Below are 17565 nucleotides of genomic sequence, written 5' to 3' on the forward strand. Positions count from 1 at the left end.
TGCTTGAGCTGCTGTGCGATTTAAAAGATTTGAGTTGCACCATTACCACCAGCTATAGCTTTTGGTAAAACGGCAAGCGCTCGGTCCTACAGAGTTGATTAATATGATTTGCGTTAAAAAAAATTAAATTTGATTCCATCATTTTCAAATTAAGTGGAGTGTATTCAATTCAGAGTTTTGATGAATTTTAATAACTTTTTCAAATGATAGACTTTTATGAATTTGATAGATTTTTATTGACTTTTACATAATCTCACAGATGTATGTGGATTCATGTAGACTTTTTTGAAAGACTTTTATAGAATTTTGTGAATTTTTTATAGAATTTTATAAATTTGTTACTTAATTATAACATATTATATTTTATTAATTTTTTTGAACCAATAATTAATTGACATATATAACATATTCAGTTTGAAATAGTTTTTCAATATTTATATTAATAAATAAATTCACTTATTTAAAAGTTAATCATTTAATCCTTAAATGTGTATATATGTGGGTTTGTATGCATGTTTGTAAATTTTTAAAAATACAACAATTGATTAATCTGTAACCTTGCTTTTGAATTGATAATATACATGTGAAAATAATATTATTTATCATTGTGTGGATATAATTTTGTATAAAAATATCAAAGCTTACATATTAATTGAAAATGCTAAAAAGAATTTAAAAAATCATGGTTGTTGCGAGGCTATTCAATTATTAAGATTAAGCGGCATTATTTGGATCATTTTTTATTATTATTGAATATTACATTAATTTGTATAAATCATAAATTAAAAATCACAAAATCAATTCTAGAATTCAAAATTTCCTATGATATTAAAATAAAAAATTATTAAATGAACAATCAGCCAAAAAATGAAAAATTTGAAATGAAAGATGAAAATATATATAGAGACCACTTTTCGAAAATTCGAGAGAGTGATAGAGATAGATGAGATGAGAGAAGATAAGAAGAAAGGTGATGTGAAGCGACAGAGAGAGAAAAAATAGCTTGTGTATGAGTTAGAAGTTTTAAAAATCCAATCAAATCTTTGGGTTGAACAATTTTTGACAATTTATAGTTGTACATTAGGCTTTAATGTTTGTATGTTAATGAATTTCATGAAGTTATTAAAAATCTATTGAAAATTTGAATACCTCTAGACTTTTATAGTGTTTTTAAATGTCAATGTTGAATATCACTTGACATTTAAAAACTATATGAAAGTCTATTTTGAATATCGCTAGACTTCTATAGAGTATGCAAAAGTCTTAATTGAATATCTCTAGACTTTTAAAATCTACAAAAGTCATTAAAAATCAATAAATCTCATACATTGAATACACTCCCTTAGAGTGACTAAAGGTACGTAATCATTAAAAAAATATTTTTAGTTTTTAGCTTAAAAAATAAATCTCGTATGTTTTTTAAACTTAAATTTTGTATTAACTGTTATTTAATTTAATTGAAATCCAGAATCTGATTAGTTGTTGATTTGATTTATTCAAAAGTTATTTTAGTAATAAGTTCATGTTAGATTCAATTATTTATGATAGATTATGTGCTTCTGATTTTCAATTTTTCATTTATGTTTCCAAATACTATCTATTTCTAATTTTTCCTCATTTTTCTATAATCTATAAACTTTTAAGCGGTTGCAATGTTAATTGATATTATGGGAGATAAATCATTTTTTTTTAAAAAAGATGAATTCACATTTTTGGGCCCATATCACTAAAAATAATTGGGCCTATAAGAACAGTTTTGGACCCAAAGACCCATTTAGCTCATTGGATACTTGGTAATTGGTGGGTTTATAACCTCCACCACAACTTACTTAGTCCGTATATTACTCTCTTTATAAAACATATTTTGTTAATTCAGACAGTAATTGAACGGAATTATTGGTAAATGTTACGATAAATTAATTAATGACAAAAACTTGTATGAGACAGTTTTACGAGTCGTATTTTGTGATACGGATCTCTTATTTGGGTCATCCATGAAAAAATACTACTTTTTAATTATGCTAAGACTATTACTTTTTATTGTGAATATCGGTAGGGTTGACCCGTCTCACAGATAAAGATATGTGAGATCGTCTCACAAAAAACCTACTCTTAATTAATTTTCTTAGAAGTACTTCTTGGATTTTGGTTATATGTATTTGTTTGTTTCCAATTTTGATTATATATGTTGTAAAAGTTTAATTTTATATTATATTTTTCAATGTTCGACAAATTGGAAAAATGTCGGTATTCCATGTCAGTATTGCATCGGTGTAAGATCAGCTAGGGGTGGGAAAAAATATCGAAATATCGAAAAATCGTACCGAAAAAAATACCGAAATTAACGAAAAAATCAATGATACCGTACCGAAATTTTCGGTATCGATATCGGTACGGAATTATTTTTTTTCGGTATTTCGGTATATACCGAAATACCGAAATTTTTTTTTTATTATTTCGGTATACCGACATTTTTCCGGTATATCGACAAAATTTTCGGTGTCGGTACGGTATCCGGTACGAACTTTTTTCATATCGAAAATTCGGTATGCCGAATGTGCGGTATACCGAATTTCCGGTATCGGTATACGGTATCGTAGTTCGGTACAGTATACCGTACCGTACCCACTCCTAAGATCAGCGACACGTAGGAAAAATGTCTAAAGTTGCAAAAAAAAATGACACATTAAAACTGAAATTTAACAACATAGATAATTAAAGTAACAAAGGGACAAATATACATTATAGAAATTACAATTTTCTCAAAAAAAAAAAAAATTATCCCTCTTGTTTATGACATAACAAAAAAATCCCAGAATTTTGAGTTTTTTGACGCTTTTTTTCCCCAGATTGTAAGGTGAAAAATGTAATTATCTTATCATGCCTTTTTGGTTAGTTTTTTTTATGATAAATTAATATTGAGGTCTAGAAACAAATACAATTCAAAAAGTGAGGTTCTGTTTTTTACTATCGTGGAAAAAAAATATTTTTAGTCATATAATTCACACGTTTTCAATTTCTTATTACATCGTCAATTAATTTACTATCTTAGTATATTAATTTACATTTTATTCTAATTTAAAATGGGAGTGTCCGATGCAACATCAGCAAACAAATAAAATGAGAAAAAATAAAAATTAGTATAATACATTGTGAATTATCCGACATAACCAAAATTGAAAACGTGCAAAATAACACTTAAGAACCGAACGCTAGTCACTTTACCAAAAACTATAACGGATGATAATTATGTAATTCATATATTTTAAAATGTGCAACTCAAACGTCACATTTCGATTGATATATCCAACAAAAACAATTATCAAACAATATAAAAAATATAACTCCCATAATGGTATGAATGAAAAAGTAATTCATATGTTTTATTTGAATGTTTGACCGATGAATAGGAACCATAAAATCGAATAAAAATGATCATAAGTTGGTATGTAATAAGATTCACCCTAGTCACGGTCTTCCAGTCGAAACCAGAGTTCCCATATAATTTGTCATCATATCGATTTCTAACTTGTACAAGCCACAAAAACAAAATGGCTCTCACCTTTTATTAAATTTCTTATGAGACGATCTCACGGGTTTTTATTCATGAGACGAGTTAATCCTACTCATATTTATAATAAAAAAATAATATTTTTTCATGGATAACTCAAATAAAATATTTGTTTCACAAAATTGACACATGAGATTGTCTCACATGAGTTTTTGTGTTCGATCAAAACTCTGTCGTCTTCATTTGAGTCCATCATTTTGATTCGGACCAGCTGTATATCATGTATATCTCCTTATCTTCATGAGAAAAATCATGAAAACATGGTTAGTATCAACTCATGCATGCATGTCGGTTTTGGCTACTTCTTCTAGTTTCAACTTTTCTATAGTTTCGTTTGAATTAGTGGATTTGAATTTGAGTAGGTATTTGAAAGAAAATTTTGAAATGACTTTATATTAAAATAGATTTAAAATTCATTACAACTATTCCAAAGTTAACAAGCTGATGATTTAATGTTGCATTTGGACTGATTGATTTCGGACAAAGGATTTCAAGTCCATGATACAAATCAATTGATTTGTTTGGGTAAATCCATTTGATAATGAATTTCAAATTCCTGACTAATTATTTTTTGATTCATTGTAATGGATTTTAAAATCATCATAATGTGGAATAATTTCAAAATATCCCTTCATATGCTTCCTCAAGTCAAAATAATTTAATCCAAGTACAACCTAATGATACATGCATATTGCGTTCAAGGGAAAATTAGTAAAACGCGGAAAATTAGTAAAATGCTCCTCCTAAAGTGGGTTATTTTGACATCATGTAACTCATCAAAGTTTGATCTTAGTACAAATTTTTTCATTTTTGGTAAAAACATTTTTTTTATCAAAATGCTTACGTGACACCATGTATTGCTGAAGTGACATCAAAATACTTTGACATGAAAGCCAAACAACACCGAACTTTGACGATTTACCTGATAAAAAATTCATAAAATATCAATTTAGAGGACGACTTTTGTAATTTTTCCATATATTCGGTTGTGAGTGACATACCAATGGTCATGAACATTTTTACTAAAATTCCAAAGAGATTCCGAGTGCTTATACTTCATTATTTTATATATATAAGAATTCCGAGTTCTCAGCTTGATACTAATCTTACAAATATTTTGGTCAGGCTCGTATCCTCGATCAGTTCGGCGATTAACTTGTCTGGAAAGGGATTAGAAATGGTTCAATTATGTCAAGATTGAGAGCTCGACAATTTGAAATGGAATATCGCCAAATTATATTTGTCATGTACGTTGTCATATTTTTTTTTATTTTCGTTGTCCAGCTTTGAAAAGTTAGACGTCAAAAATGGAAAAATACTGACTCGACATTAGAAAATTATTAATGTGTTCAGTCTTCCGCCAATATAGGACTAAAAATAAGTGTAAAGTTAATTTTATATGACTGACACCAACTTTAAAAATTTAATTAGAGGACGCAAATATAAATCATGACAATTTAGATGAGTAAATTGATTATTTTTCCTATTTCGAAACTGATCGAAAGGCTCAAGTTTGCGTCTGAGAGGGGTGCAATCCCTCGCTATTTTTTAATTTGGTATATATATATATATGACAAAAATTTATGTGGGACGGTTTCACGAGTCGTATTTTGTGAGACAGATATCTTATTTGGGTCATCTATGAAAAAGTATTATTTTTTACGCATAGATTATTACTTTTTATTGTGAATATCGGTAGGATTGACCTGTCTCACAGATAAAGATTCGTGAGACCGTCTTACAAGAAACCGAATATATATATATATATATATATATATATATATATATATATATATATATATATATATTAAAGTTAAAATCTGTACATTAAATAATGTAATGTTTTGGTGAAGTCTATCATTTTAAATCTCCGTAATTTTCTTCTTCAACATCTCTCTCTTTTTTTAATTTTTCAATCAACCAATCAAATCATAGGATTTTATAATGTTTAACATGTTCATAGATTCTATATTTATATTTTTTTCCTTTCATTCAAATTAAATTAATTAATTATATATAATTAAAAAATATATAATAAAAACAATATTATATAAATATATGCTCACACAAAACATGTGCGTGGAAGATTAGTAAACACTTAAATACCAAATAGGGCCCATACTCTAGGTAGTGTTATCAATCAACACATTCCGTAGAACAATATTAAACTCTTAATCTCACTTTTCTGTTCATGGTAAAAAATTATTCTTCAAATCTTATATTTCATTTACAACCATTTTCATATATTTCTGGCTCGGACACTTCCGTGACTCTGTCACATCTCGGATTGTTGCATCCAGCTAGTTTAGATCATCTTCGATAATCATATTGTACATTATAATGCAAATGTGATACTCGGAACTCGAGTATTAGAGAGATTTAATTCTGTTAACTTTTCATGTTTATGTCCTTAGGCCATCCATATTGTTCATAATCTATCTCTTGATAGCAAGGGTTGCATGAATTGTTGTCTACAAACAAATCTCTAGCTCCATGTAGTGCGACTGCTACAGCATCAAACAAGATCATGGTCACATATTCGGTTCTCATACACGCATCGATTAGACGTCGACTATAGAACTAAGTTGTAAAGCTAATGTTGCTAGCTAGCTAGCGTGAGAATTGCATTGATTCGAGCAATATCTACCGCTATCTTCTGCTCTAGATTCTTGAAATCTACCAAATACATGAACCTGCGGGCATATATATTGCTCAAGATCAGGTAATGATAGCACATCATGAATGGATTGAAAGCAAACTCTCTTGTCGTTAGATATTTTATTCGTAAGGAAATCAAGCCAGTGGTTCATATTAATGTACGACGTCATAGGTACGCCTGTGTCGGCAAGGCATTACATTAATTAACGAGATTGTGCACTTTGCAGGAGAAGATTTGAAACGATAACATTTTCCAGCTATTACAAGATGTCGATTTATCATCCAAAAGGGACCACGAATTCGCCTCGATCGAGTATAATATGTTCACACATATAGGCCGTTCGTGTTTCACAATTCTGCAAGTCCTTTTCAGTAGTTGTCTATGATCACGATCACCATGCAACTGTAGGACCGAGCGCTTGTCGCTTTACCAAAAGCTATAGCTAATAGTAATGGTGCAACTCAAATTTTTTAAACCGCACAGCAGCTCAAGCACCACGGTTCGATCGCTCTACAAGTAGGGACAATTATTGCACCCAACAACAACCCCCACCTTATCACTTCCGTTCGAGACGAGACGTAACGCCTCTCGAGCGATTCCGAAGTCCGAAACATGAGCAGACATTTGAAAAGATGGGATATATGGTACGTACAACAAGACACGAGGAGCTGGAAAAAATTGTTTCGAAAAGGAGTGAACTGATGTGAACCATTGGATGGAAGGAAGATATTGTTATTCGCATAGTACAGCCCGTGCGCTTCGAATTTATTTTTCAAGATGATTCTCGAACATCTCTTTATGAAATAGTGATCTAAATACGCATGGAGCACAGATGATTCTCGAGATTTAATTTGTGTGTTTCAACGAATTTTTAATTTATTTGTTAGAGGATTTCTGATATTTTGCGTGGTTGGATTTATTAATTATGTGTTTGAGTATAGTTTTTTATTGAATTGAGTTCATAAATATTTAATAAGTCTGGTTTTCAAAAAAAATATTTTTAAGTCTTGACAGGTACTTGCTCCTTTGATGAAGAAATTATTTGAGAAAATAACATTTTATATCCATTACATTGTCGCATTTCGAATTTTAGTACCGTAAATCGTCAAACTTTTGTTTTATTGCACTAACTTTTAATTTTCGTTTATTTTGATCAAATTGTTGACGTGATTTTAGACAAGTTAGTAATATCCAGTTTTAGTGCATTAACTTTTAATATTAGTTTATTTTGATCAAATTGTTGACGTGATTTTAGACAAGTTAGTAATATCCAGAGTTCATTGTCAAGTTAATATTTCCACGAAATATGAATAAAAACAAAAAAATTAAAAAATTATAGCATGAAACAAAACTTTGAATATTTATAATTTAGTTAACCAAATCCCAAAATAAGACAAATTTGTGGTCCAAAAAAGTGATTTGATTATTCAGCTTTGTGTCCTGACTAATTAGTTTCGTTATCAATATAATTGCACAAGACATTTCATAATGGACAAGGAATAGTCATGTCTTAATGGGACAACGTGCCACTCATTGCTATCACTCAATACTACTTATATAATAAATTTAAGTTTTACTCTGTACCGACTTAAGTATCATAGTGGCTACACCAAAAATATATGTGATCACCTCTAACTTTTATTCATACGTGCATAACTCACCGAAGTTATGTTCAACTTAAGCCGACCAGCAAAGAATCACTTATTCACCAACTCAGAGATTTAAATTTTTGGTTACATCATCTTTGTGTGTATATAAATTATAAAAAATATATAATCAATTATTATATATTTATGCGCATTATAATATTATTTTTTGAAGAATATATATTGTTATAAATATGTATATATAATATAGGTATTTTTATTAATTTTGTGCCCCGTCTCTAGCACAAACTCAAGAAAATTCCACAAATTTACCTCGAGATTTTTAGCAATTTTTCAACAATATGTATATATTAATAACCATATTTTACATGAATTGTATATGATTATCGATCTCGATAGATATGATATGACATCAAAAAATTGTATCATTGTATGTATATATGCACATAGCAGTCACACTTTATATATCAATATCAGCATTATGTAAAGCGTCAATCAAACGTTGAATGTCCTTCACAATATATTTTTCAGCATTTAATAGAATTTGACAGCGAAAAGACCATTCATTTATACTATTTCATCAATCATTCGATATAAATATATATATATATATATGTATGTATGTATGTATATATTTTCTGTGTGTGTGTGTAAAAAACATGTGGTATTTAACATGGGAAGAGTCACTCCTTTTCGTGTCCTTGTAAGAAGATACATTGCCTAGCTCGCCCAACTCATCTTCTTTATCTCCTATTTATAAGGAGGAACTGAAGGTAATATATCTACCATGATATGCATGCATCTATCCATTGAGGGCTACTTATCTTAAATCTTTGAGTGTTTGATATAATTTCCCACCTTCTTTAACTCCAAAATCTTGAAAAACTTTGACTGTTGAATCACTCTTTCAGTTATCCTCCATCAAATTCCTTTTTTTCTTGAATAACAATTATAAAGAATTAATGGCATCGAATTCATCTTCGTGGACCACGTCGCAAAACAAGCAATTCGAGAAGGCGCTGGCTGCCTATGAGAAGGACACCCCCGATCGTTGGCAGAATATAGCTCGCGTTGTTGGAAAATCTGTCGATGAAGTAAAAAGACACTACGAGATTCTTGTTGAAGACCTCAAGCACATTGAATCTGGTAATATCCCCTTACCGAAATATCGATGAAACAGTACTAATCGCTAGTCAGGTCTGATATGGGAGCATAAGGTAATTCACTTGAACCAAACCTTTTCATTTTTATCATTGTCACGTTTCAAACATACATTTTGTTAAATATTTATATAAAATCTAATGCACTCTAGCTAGTCAGTCCATCCAATTTATGAAGTTTAATCCCATTAGAGAGAACATTTTTATGGTCATCTGTTTGTTATCTAGGAAGATATTATTTATATCTCTCTTTTTCAAACCCTTTTTGCTCTTTCTCCCTTTATTATCCTTGTCCTGATATGGAATCTGTTCTTTCCCCCCCCCCTTAAAATTATGGCAGCATTATTCCATCAACCCTCTATGATCTATCCCTTGGTCTTTAAATTTACTTATAATCATTTGTCCCCAAACATATTTCGCAGAATTGTAATCATTCTTATAAAAGGTATATAAACTCCCAAATGCTTGTTTTATATCTCTAGCTCCTACACAATCTAGTGCATTGATAAGCTCTCCCAATTCATTTTTCTTGCAGGGTAATGAAAGTGTCAAGAACAGAAAATTACTCAAGAAAGTGAATATATATCTAAATATGCTACATTTTCAAGTGGGAGCTTTTCTAATTGAGCTGTGTGGTGTATAATTTTTCTATGAGTAACTACTGTCAATTAATATTGAATTGCACGTTTTTTATGTGCTTCAATGAATATGTTCCATCTCATAATATCTTAATCAGATTGAGTCACAATTTTGATAATTGCATTACTTTTTTTTTTGGCAACTCAGCTTTTAGTTTGTGAACATTTATAAAGTCATGTTTGGTACATGAAAATGAAGTGGGAATGGAATATGCATTCTTACTCTCATTCTCATGTTTGGTTTCTTCCTTAGAATGAGAATACATGTTCCAATGGGAATGCCTACTTTCATATTTATGGGAATAGTAATTCCCATCATTTGGGTTGGATTTATCTATTCACATCCTCCAAACTTTTCTACTTATTTTCAAATGGGAAACTTTCATATTATTTATTTTTCCTATTTATTATTTTATATATTTAGCTATAAATTTTATTTTTCAAATATTTTAATAATAAAAAATTTATCATTTGTTATTTATAAATAAATATAATAAATATTAAAAATAGTAGGAAAATTATTATTAATAATAAAATTATAAGAATCATTTTATAACAACAATAAATATAAATTTTTATTATTATCTGATGATAAAATTTAAATATTAAGAAATTAATAATAACATACTAATAAATAAATTAAATGATAATTAATAGATATATAAAATATAACAAGTTAATGGTAATAATAATAAATTTTAATGATAAATAATAAATAAATCAAAGATAAACAACAATTAGTTTAATTTTTTTAATTAAAATGTGATTTGGTTATGAAAAATAATTCCATTTCATTCTTTTTCTCATTTCATGGAGATCTAGGGTGTGTTTGATACAAATGATGAGATAAATAAATGATTGATTATGTTATAGATAACAATATTGATATATTATTAATCAAACATTATGTGATACTATTAAGATTGTTTGTTATAACATTTTAAATATTAATAAATTTTTTATAATACTCTTGCTAAGTTTACTTATTTGTTGTACACATCTGGAAGTAATACATAATATTATATAATAATAATAATAATGTTAATAATAAAGATATTAATAATCTTTGAATTAATAAATATCATAAAATTAAATATAATAAAAATAAAAATATTATTGATAAACATAACCGACATTAAAATTTAGTTTTTATTATTTTATTAAAAAATATATAAATAAATTATTTTTTAAAATAAAATATATTTTTATATTTTTAAAGTTTAAACCAAATTAAATAAAAATAATATATATTAAATATTAGGATCGATATCTAACGTACAACATCATAAAATAAACTTTTTATTCTATAAATAACTTTAACACTTTAAGAAATAAAAGGAGAAAAATGTAATTTATTGAGTTTTGACAGTGTATCCCACTTGATTTGTTAGATTAATAATCAAATAGTTATTCACAAAATTGGATCTTAAACCGGGTCAAAATGATTATTAAAACATCTTAAAATTTTAACCAAACATTGGATAAGTGTTTGACTATTAATCTATCATTGTTTAATCCACTCAACCAAACACACCCTTACCATTAAGACAAGATATCATGGACTATTAGATTTATTTTTAGTAAACATAATAAAACTCAAATACACCAAATCGACATTCTTGATTAAAATGACTAAAATTGTAATAAATTGAAAAATACACAGTTAAGACCCAATTTTTTTTTAAAAAAACTCGCAACAACTAATTTTAGTGTTCTCTGGATAAACAAAAAAAATTAACACAGTAGTTTGTAAATCATGCTAACTAAAGCTCAACATACCCTGCTATCCAAACTACAGTTTGACAATATTGTATATTTAATTTTAACAATGTAGATAATCAAAATTACATATACCATAAAATAGGCCACTTTGACGTGGGGTGCATGGTGTCAAATAATTCCTCTCGATGTTACGCTTAACATACCATAGTTTAAATTAAATATTACATTAAAATTGATCCTTAGATAATTTCGGTCAGAGTCAATTATTCCCGTTGACCGTACCATATTTTAAGATTAAATTTTTTCGCCACTTAAATAAATAAAATTTGTGCATACGAAGACACAAAAACTCAATCATTAAGCGATTTGAAAGTAAAAAAAAATTCATCATTATGACTAAATTTATTTTGAATCCAGAGACTATAATAAGTAACGAGAGAAAAGTTCATTTTTCAAAAATTAAATCCAATTTTAGGAAAATTAATTCACAACATATTAGTTCAATAATATATTACCTGATTATCGATCAAATTCATGAAAAAATGTTAACAAAAATAAGCTCTCGGTGATTTCCAAAACTCACGTTAAATCATCAAAAATTTAGACAAATTAGTGCAAGCAAACAAAATGACATCCCATTTCAATAAGATTTTGGGAAAACTTGACGCTATAGATTCCATTTATTTCAAACTCGCCGGAAAATACACACAATTCACTACATATTAGAAAATCGGGAAATTTACGTTCTTAGTTGTAAATTTTTACTTTTGCGATTTTTGTTTCCTATGTTATCAAATTTCAGTTTTAGTTTTGTATATTTCTAACTTTTTCAAAATTTATTTCTTTTACATCGAGAGTATTAATGTAACATTGTACGCCTTAGCACCATATCGCTGTTACGTCAGAAGAAAAAGAAGCTAAAAAACTAAGACTGAAATTTGATTACATAAATGACAAAAATTACAAAAATAAAAGACCAAAACATCAAATTTTCCAAATATTTCACACCCTATCATTTACTTTAATAAAATCTAGGCAAAAACTTGAGGGAGATGGTCTCACGGGTCGTATTTTGCGAAACAGGTCTCTTATTTGTATCATTCATGAAAAAATATTATTTTTTATGCTAAGAATATTAATTTTTATTGTGAATATCGGTAGAGTTGGCCCGTGTCACAGATAAAAATTCGTGAGATCACCTCACAAAAAACCTACTCTAAAATCTATCTAACCCAATATCGTAATAATTATTATTATTGTAATTATCAAATTTAGTTTAATGATAGAGGTGAGAATAATGAATAATGAATAATGAAATAAACAAATACGTGAATGTGTCATCAGACATCAATAAGAAATAAATTTTTCTTAATCCACGATTAATAACGTTAATCCGATCTTCAACATCCCGAAGGACACCTGGGCCTGAGCAATACCCGCTCAACAGTAATAAAATGATCCACACACCCACCCCCCCCCCGGTACGTGGCAAACTGAGACCAATCCTCGTCCCCGTGCAGTACGTCATGTGTCACCGCCACACCATGAATATATTTAAACAGATTCCACCATGCCTACTTTTTCAAGTACCAGTTTCTCGAATCCATTTTGAGAGTATATTGACTGATTTGATCGAAGTTTTGCCATTATTATTAGACATGGAGTTGAAGAGAAGGGCGTTGTTAGTACTGTGCCTGGCGTTGGTTGCGTCGGTGGGGTGGTGCTGGGGTGAGGAGGTGGCAGAGAGAGCCAATATGGCCGCCGAGAACATGAAGATGCGGGGGCGAGAGTCGGAGGTGGCGGCTTCTGAGGCCATGCAGGAGGCCAAAGACAAAACTAGTTACTGGGCTGATTGGACTTTGAGCAAGTCATCCGAGTAATTAATTTCTTTGATGTTTTCTTTCTTACAGTTTATTTGATGTAATTGCGGTGAATTATTTTATTTTTGATTAATTGATTAAGTTATGTATTATACGTTTATATCTTCTGATTGATGCATGTTGATGTGGTCAAATTTTTGTTCTCATCTGATGCAAATAAGGGAAAGGAAGAAAAAACAGTCAAAATATAAATGTTTTTTTATTAGGGGACTTGGATTAAATCCAGAGAGTGCAAAAGAAGCATCCCAAAAGTTCACGGAGAAGGCGAAGGGTGCCGCATCGAAATCCACGGATGCTATGAACTCTGCTGCATATGGTAAAATTATAGCATAAAATTTATCCAACTCTTCTTACATATGACAATTTCCATTTCTTTGCAGAAACATCGAGGTATGCTTCGTCGAAGGCCAACGATATAGCCGATGAAACGTCTGAGAAACTAACTGATGCCAAGAATTACGCTTCTGAAAAGACTAGCGAATCCATGAATAAAGCCTCTGACATCGCTTCGAATGCGAAACGAACCGGCAAGGGTAAGGCGAGTGATGCCTACGAATCCATTTCCGACCGGGCTGGCAAATCCATGGACAGGGCTTCAGAAATGGCTGGCGAAGCGAAAAATAAAACATTCTACACCTTTTCGCACGCATCTGATAAGGCTGGACGGACAATGGACTGTGCTTCGGACGTGTTGAAAGATAAGGCGCATGACGCTTATGATCTTGCTTTGGAAATGGGAGAGAGTGCTAGAGAGGGGGTGCAGGACAGAGCTCACGACACTTATGGATACGCTTCGGGTCAAGCGGCTCGAGCGATGAACATTGCATCGGACATGGCCTATGATGCCAAGGAATGGACAAGGGATAAAGCATCCAATGCACGTGCGTCGACTTCAGATCGAGCCTCTATCACGGAAGCAGGGGCAAAAGAAGCTGTAAAAGATAAAACATCTTATTTGTACGACCCCGCGTCGGATAAGGTGGGTGACACCATACAGATGGTGACAGAAAAGGCTGGTGAGGCCAAAGAAACAACGAGCCATGCGAGCTCTCATGGTAGAGACAAGGCGTTCGATGCGTACGAGGATGCGAAGTCGAAGGCCCACGAAGCATATGCGGCGGCCATAGATTCAAATTCCGAACAGGCGAAGGAACAATATGAAGCAGCAAAGGAGAGGGTTTCACAAGCTGCAGGAGATCTTGGAGAACATATGAGGAAGGGCTCGGCCGAATTATGAGTCAATTTTGTGCAGTGAAATTTATTGCAATAATGTGCAGTAATTATGAGTTTGATAAGGTTCCCATACGTTAAAAATCGAAATTTTATAATATAAAAACTTGGTGTTTATCCATCTATACAATTAATTAAGTGCGAGTGATTGTAAATAACTACTTGGTTATAAATATAGAGTATGTTTTTGTGAGACGGTCTCATGAATTTTTATTTGTGATACGGGTTAATCGTACCGATATTTACAATAAAAAGTAATATTTTTAGCATAAAAAGTAATATTTTTTAATCTCTGGGATCGTTTCACACAAGTTTTTGTCAATAAATGTATAAAGTAAGTGTGAGTGATTTTAAATATTTACCTTGGTCATCAAATATAAGATTCATGAAATACGTACTTTCTTTGTTTACATTATATTAATTTTCTAAAATAAATAAAATTTTATAGATGTTATCATATACTATATAAGTTTTCCATAAATTTTTTAATACAAATTTAAATGTAACAGGCACATATATATCGAATAAAATTGCGGCCAAAAGTACGACAATCCCCTTTAGTAAGTATATTTTACCTAATGTTCAAGGTACTAATCCTCCAAAAGAATCAGAGAATAAAAAGCTTATTTTGGCAGTTGGGATTTGGAAAGAAAAAACATTTAAAAACTCTCAACTCTTTTCTCTTCCAACTTCCCAACTAAGCCTAAGGCTACAACTTTTCTATGTGATATTTTTTTAGTCCAATGAATTGAAATAAACAAAATGGATGAAATAGAAAAATTTTCCCAAGTTGGCCAAAATTTTATTTTAATTCTCTTGTTATTCAAAATCAGATCATATTTGATAATAACCTGCCTTTTATTCACTTTTAATTATTTTTTATTAAAATATTGATATGTCGCTAGATATTGATGATATGACGTTGAACATTATTGATATATATCACTTACGTCATGTCAACAGCTAAAGAAAGAAAAGAATGGAAGTTGAAAATAATAGGCTGGTGAATATCACATGTTCAAATTTTTATGGATTTTCGAACCAAAAGTTTTATTTCAATGATGTTAGCAACTTAAAAGCATATTCTCGATCGGTTGGGCTTCGGAAATTACTTTAAAAAGAATTTTATAAAGTACGGAAATAATATGATGGTCTTAGTGAATAACTAAGCCGATGACAATAATAATTGAACAGTAATAAAAATGGAGTAGTATATAATAGATTGAAATTTGTTTATGAAAGATCGAAAGAAATCATTTTACGTCTCTCATTCTTTCTTTACATGAAAGTATTTGCTTGAAGACTGGGAAAACTTTGAAAAACCATGTAATTAAGTTTATTTTTACTTAGCTGAAACTCATAATAATCTCAACTTTTTCACAAATTATGGACAAATATTATTCACTCTTCATTTAAAGCTCACAGCTTAAAAATGAGTGAATAAAAAGCACAAAATGGTGATCAGATAGAACAGATCGGTAGTGCTTCCGTACATATGGTATAATGATTGTATTGTTAGGAGAGAACAATCAAATCGTAGCGTTTGCGCTGCTAAGTTTTGTAGAGATGAACCAAGTGAAGGAAGGTAGGCATATGAGGAGTGATCGCCTATGATAATAGGTAGCATGGTCAAAGTGTGGCTTTGACGAGGCTTTTAGATGAAAGAAGTATGAATAAAAAAATTAGAGAAAATTTAAAGAATGATAGGTACTACTAATTCCAAAAAGATACATTTTCTTTTTAATAGTTTATAACTATAAATCTCCAAAAATAAATTTGCTTAACTAGAGTAATTTTGAGATGAGTGACCTCCTGAAACGTTTTTCCAGAGAACATGTGTGAGTGAGCACGTAAACATGTTGGAAAAACTTGTGTTGGTTTGTGAAGACATCGCCAACTCGATGCATACCTCTCGATTAGTACGGTGTGATTTGATAACAAAAAACTAAGATGACAAGCTCTTGATCCTACCAACTCCAACATTACTAGAGATACGTGCGTGAGATCCACCATATTTTGTTAATTTTCAATAACTCATAGAATTTAAAAGAAACTCGATGAATATGCCACCAACATCTAACATAGCATAACAATTTTTTACATCATCATTTTTATGATGCACGTGCGCCCTCCACAACGCTATATTCATGTCTGACAACTCTAAAAATGTAGTAATCGTTTATCAATGTAATAAAATATTTCCATAATTGCCATCTAGCTAGGAGATCGTGAAGTAAGATTAATACGTGTTAATCACGATTTAGTGGATTAATATTCAAGCTATATATCCATGTCAATATTAAAGTTATCTTTTATCAATTGAAATTCTAATTGGAAATCATTCATGATTGTAGTTCATCTAACATCAAGATCATATATTTGAGATATCTCGATATCGATATTCAATTTTAACAATCTATTTCCTCAACTTCAAAAAATAATTAATTTGAAAAGAAATATATTTTCCATAAAATTGGATATCCTATTACTGTATATATTTGGCAGAAGAAAATACACGAGGTACAAAATCGTTTGTGGAAAATTTTCGACAAAAAACCCTAAGCCTCACCACCATTCATGTCGGAAATATGTCATTCTATGTAATAAATTTCTGATCATCGGTGAACATAATAGATAGGAGGAAAAATTCCGCAGCTACAGTTAGATACAAGTCGAGACTGCCATTCCATCCACGATAGTTGTCGTAAACTCAATTTTTTTAAAAAAAATATGTTATATATGGATTATTTATATGAATTTAAAACAAATTTATTATTCCAGAGACCTTAAGGTCTGAAATTAACATTAAGTCACATTGCACTAATTATGACTTCATCGTTGGGGGATTTTCTCACCCGGTTAACGAGATTTTAGGTTGAACTAAACCGCCGTGCCCCAAATAGTGGCGGAGCCAAAAACATTAGGCTCTGTGTATTAGAATTTTAAACTAAATGATCTTTTAATGTTTTAAATCGAGTTACTCGAGATAATATCAGATTGACCCAAAAAAAATTAAAATTAATAAAGGCAAATTTTTTAAAAAAATTGCCCGGGTGGCAGCATACATAGCTCTGCCAGTGAGACCCCAAGTCTCCATG

The 17565-nt window shown here is 30.2% G+C and overlaps 2 protein-coding genes across 4 annotated transcripts; both read left to right on the forward strand.

Annotated features, from left to right (window-relative positions):
• Window positions 1-8625: 8625 nt before the first annotated feature.
• On the forward strand, window positions 8626-9754 carry LOC142548237 (protein RADIALIS-like 5). 2 transcript variants are annotated; one of them, XM_075656550.1, is made up of 2 exons: window positions 8626-9054; window positions 9533-9754. In XM_075656550.1, the coding sequence occupies exon 1, from the start codon at window positions 8800-8802 to the stop codon at window positions 9010-9012; it is 213 nt and encodes a 70-aa protein (XP_075512665.1). In that variant the 5' UTR covers window positions 8626-8799; the 3' UTR covers window positions 9013-9054; window positions 9533-9754. The 2 variants fall into 2 exon arrangements, with proteins under 2 accessions (XP_075512665.1, XP_075512666.1); XM_075656551.1 differs by having other exon boundaries at window positions 8626-8983.
• Window positions 9755-12894: 3140 nt separating this feature from the next.
• LOC142549588 (uncharacterized) lies at window positions 12895-14582 on the forward strand. 2 transcript variants are annotated; one of them, XM_075658613.1, is made up of 3 exons: window positions 12895-13224; window positions 13444-13553; window positions 13618-14582. In XM_075658613.1, exons 1-3 carry the CDS (start codon window positions 12902-12904, stop codon window positions 14472-14474), a joined length of 1290 nt encoding a protein of 429 aa, XP_075514728.1. In that variant the 5' UTR covers window positions 12895-12901; the 3' UTR covers window positions 14475-14582. The 2 variants fall into 2 exon arrangements, with proteins under 2 accessions (XP_075514728.1, XP_075514727.1); XM_075658612.1 differs by having other exon boundaries at window positions 12904-13233.
• The last annotated feature ends 2983 nt before the right edge of the window (window positions 14583-17565 follow it).

The sequence above is a fragment of the Primulina tabacum genome, chromosome 6 (genome assembly GCF_025594145.1).
Source record: "Primulina tabacum isolate GXHZ01 chromosome 6, ASM2559414v2, whole genome shotgun sequence".
NCBI lineage: Eukaryota > Viridiplantae > Streptophyta > Magnoliopsida > Lamiales > Gesneriaceae > Primulina > Primulina tabacum.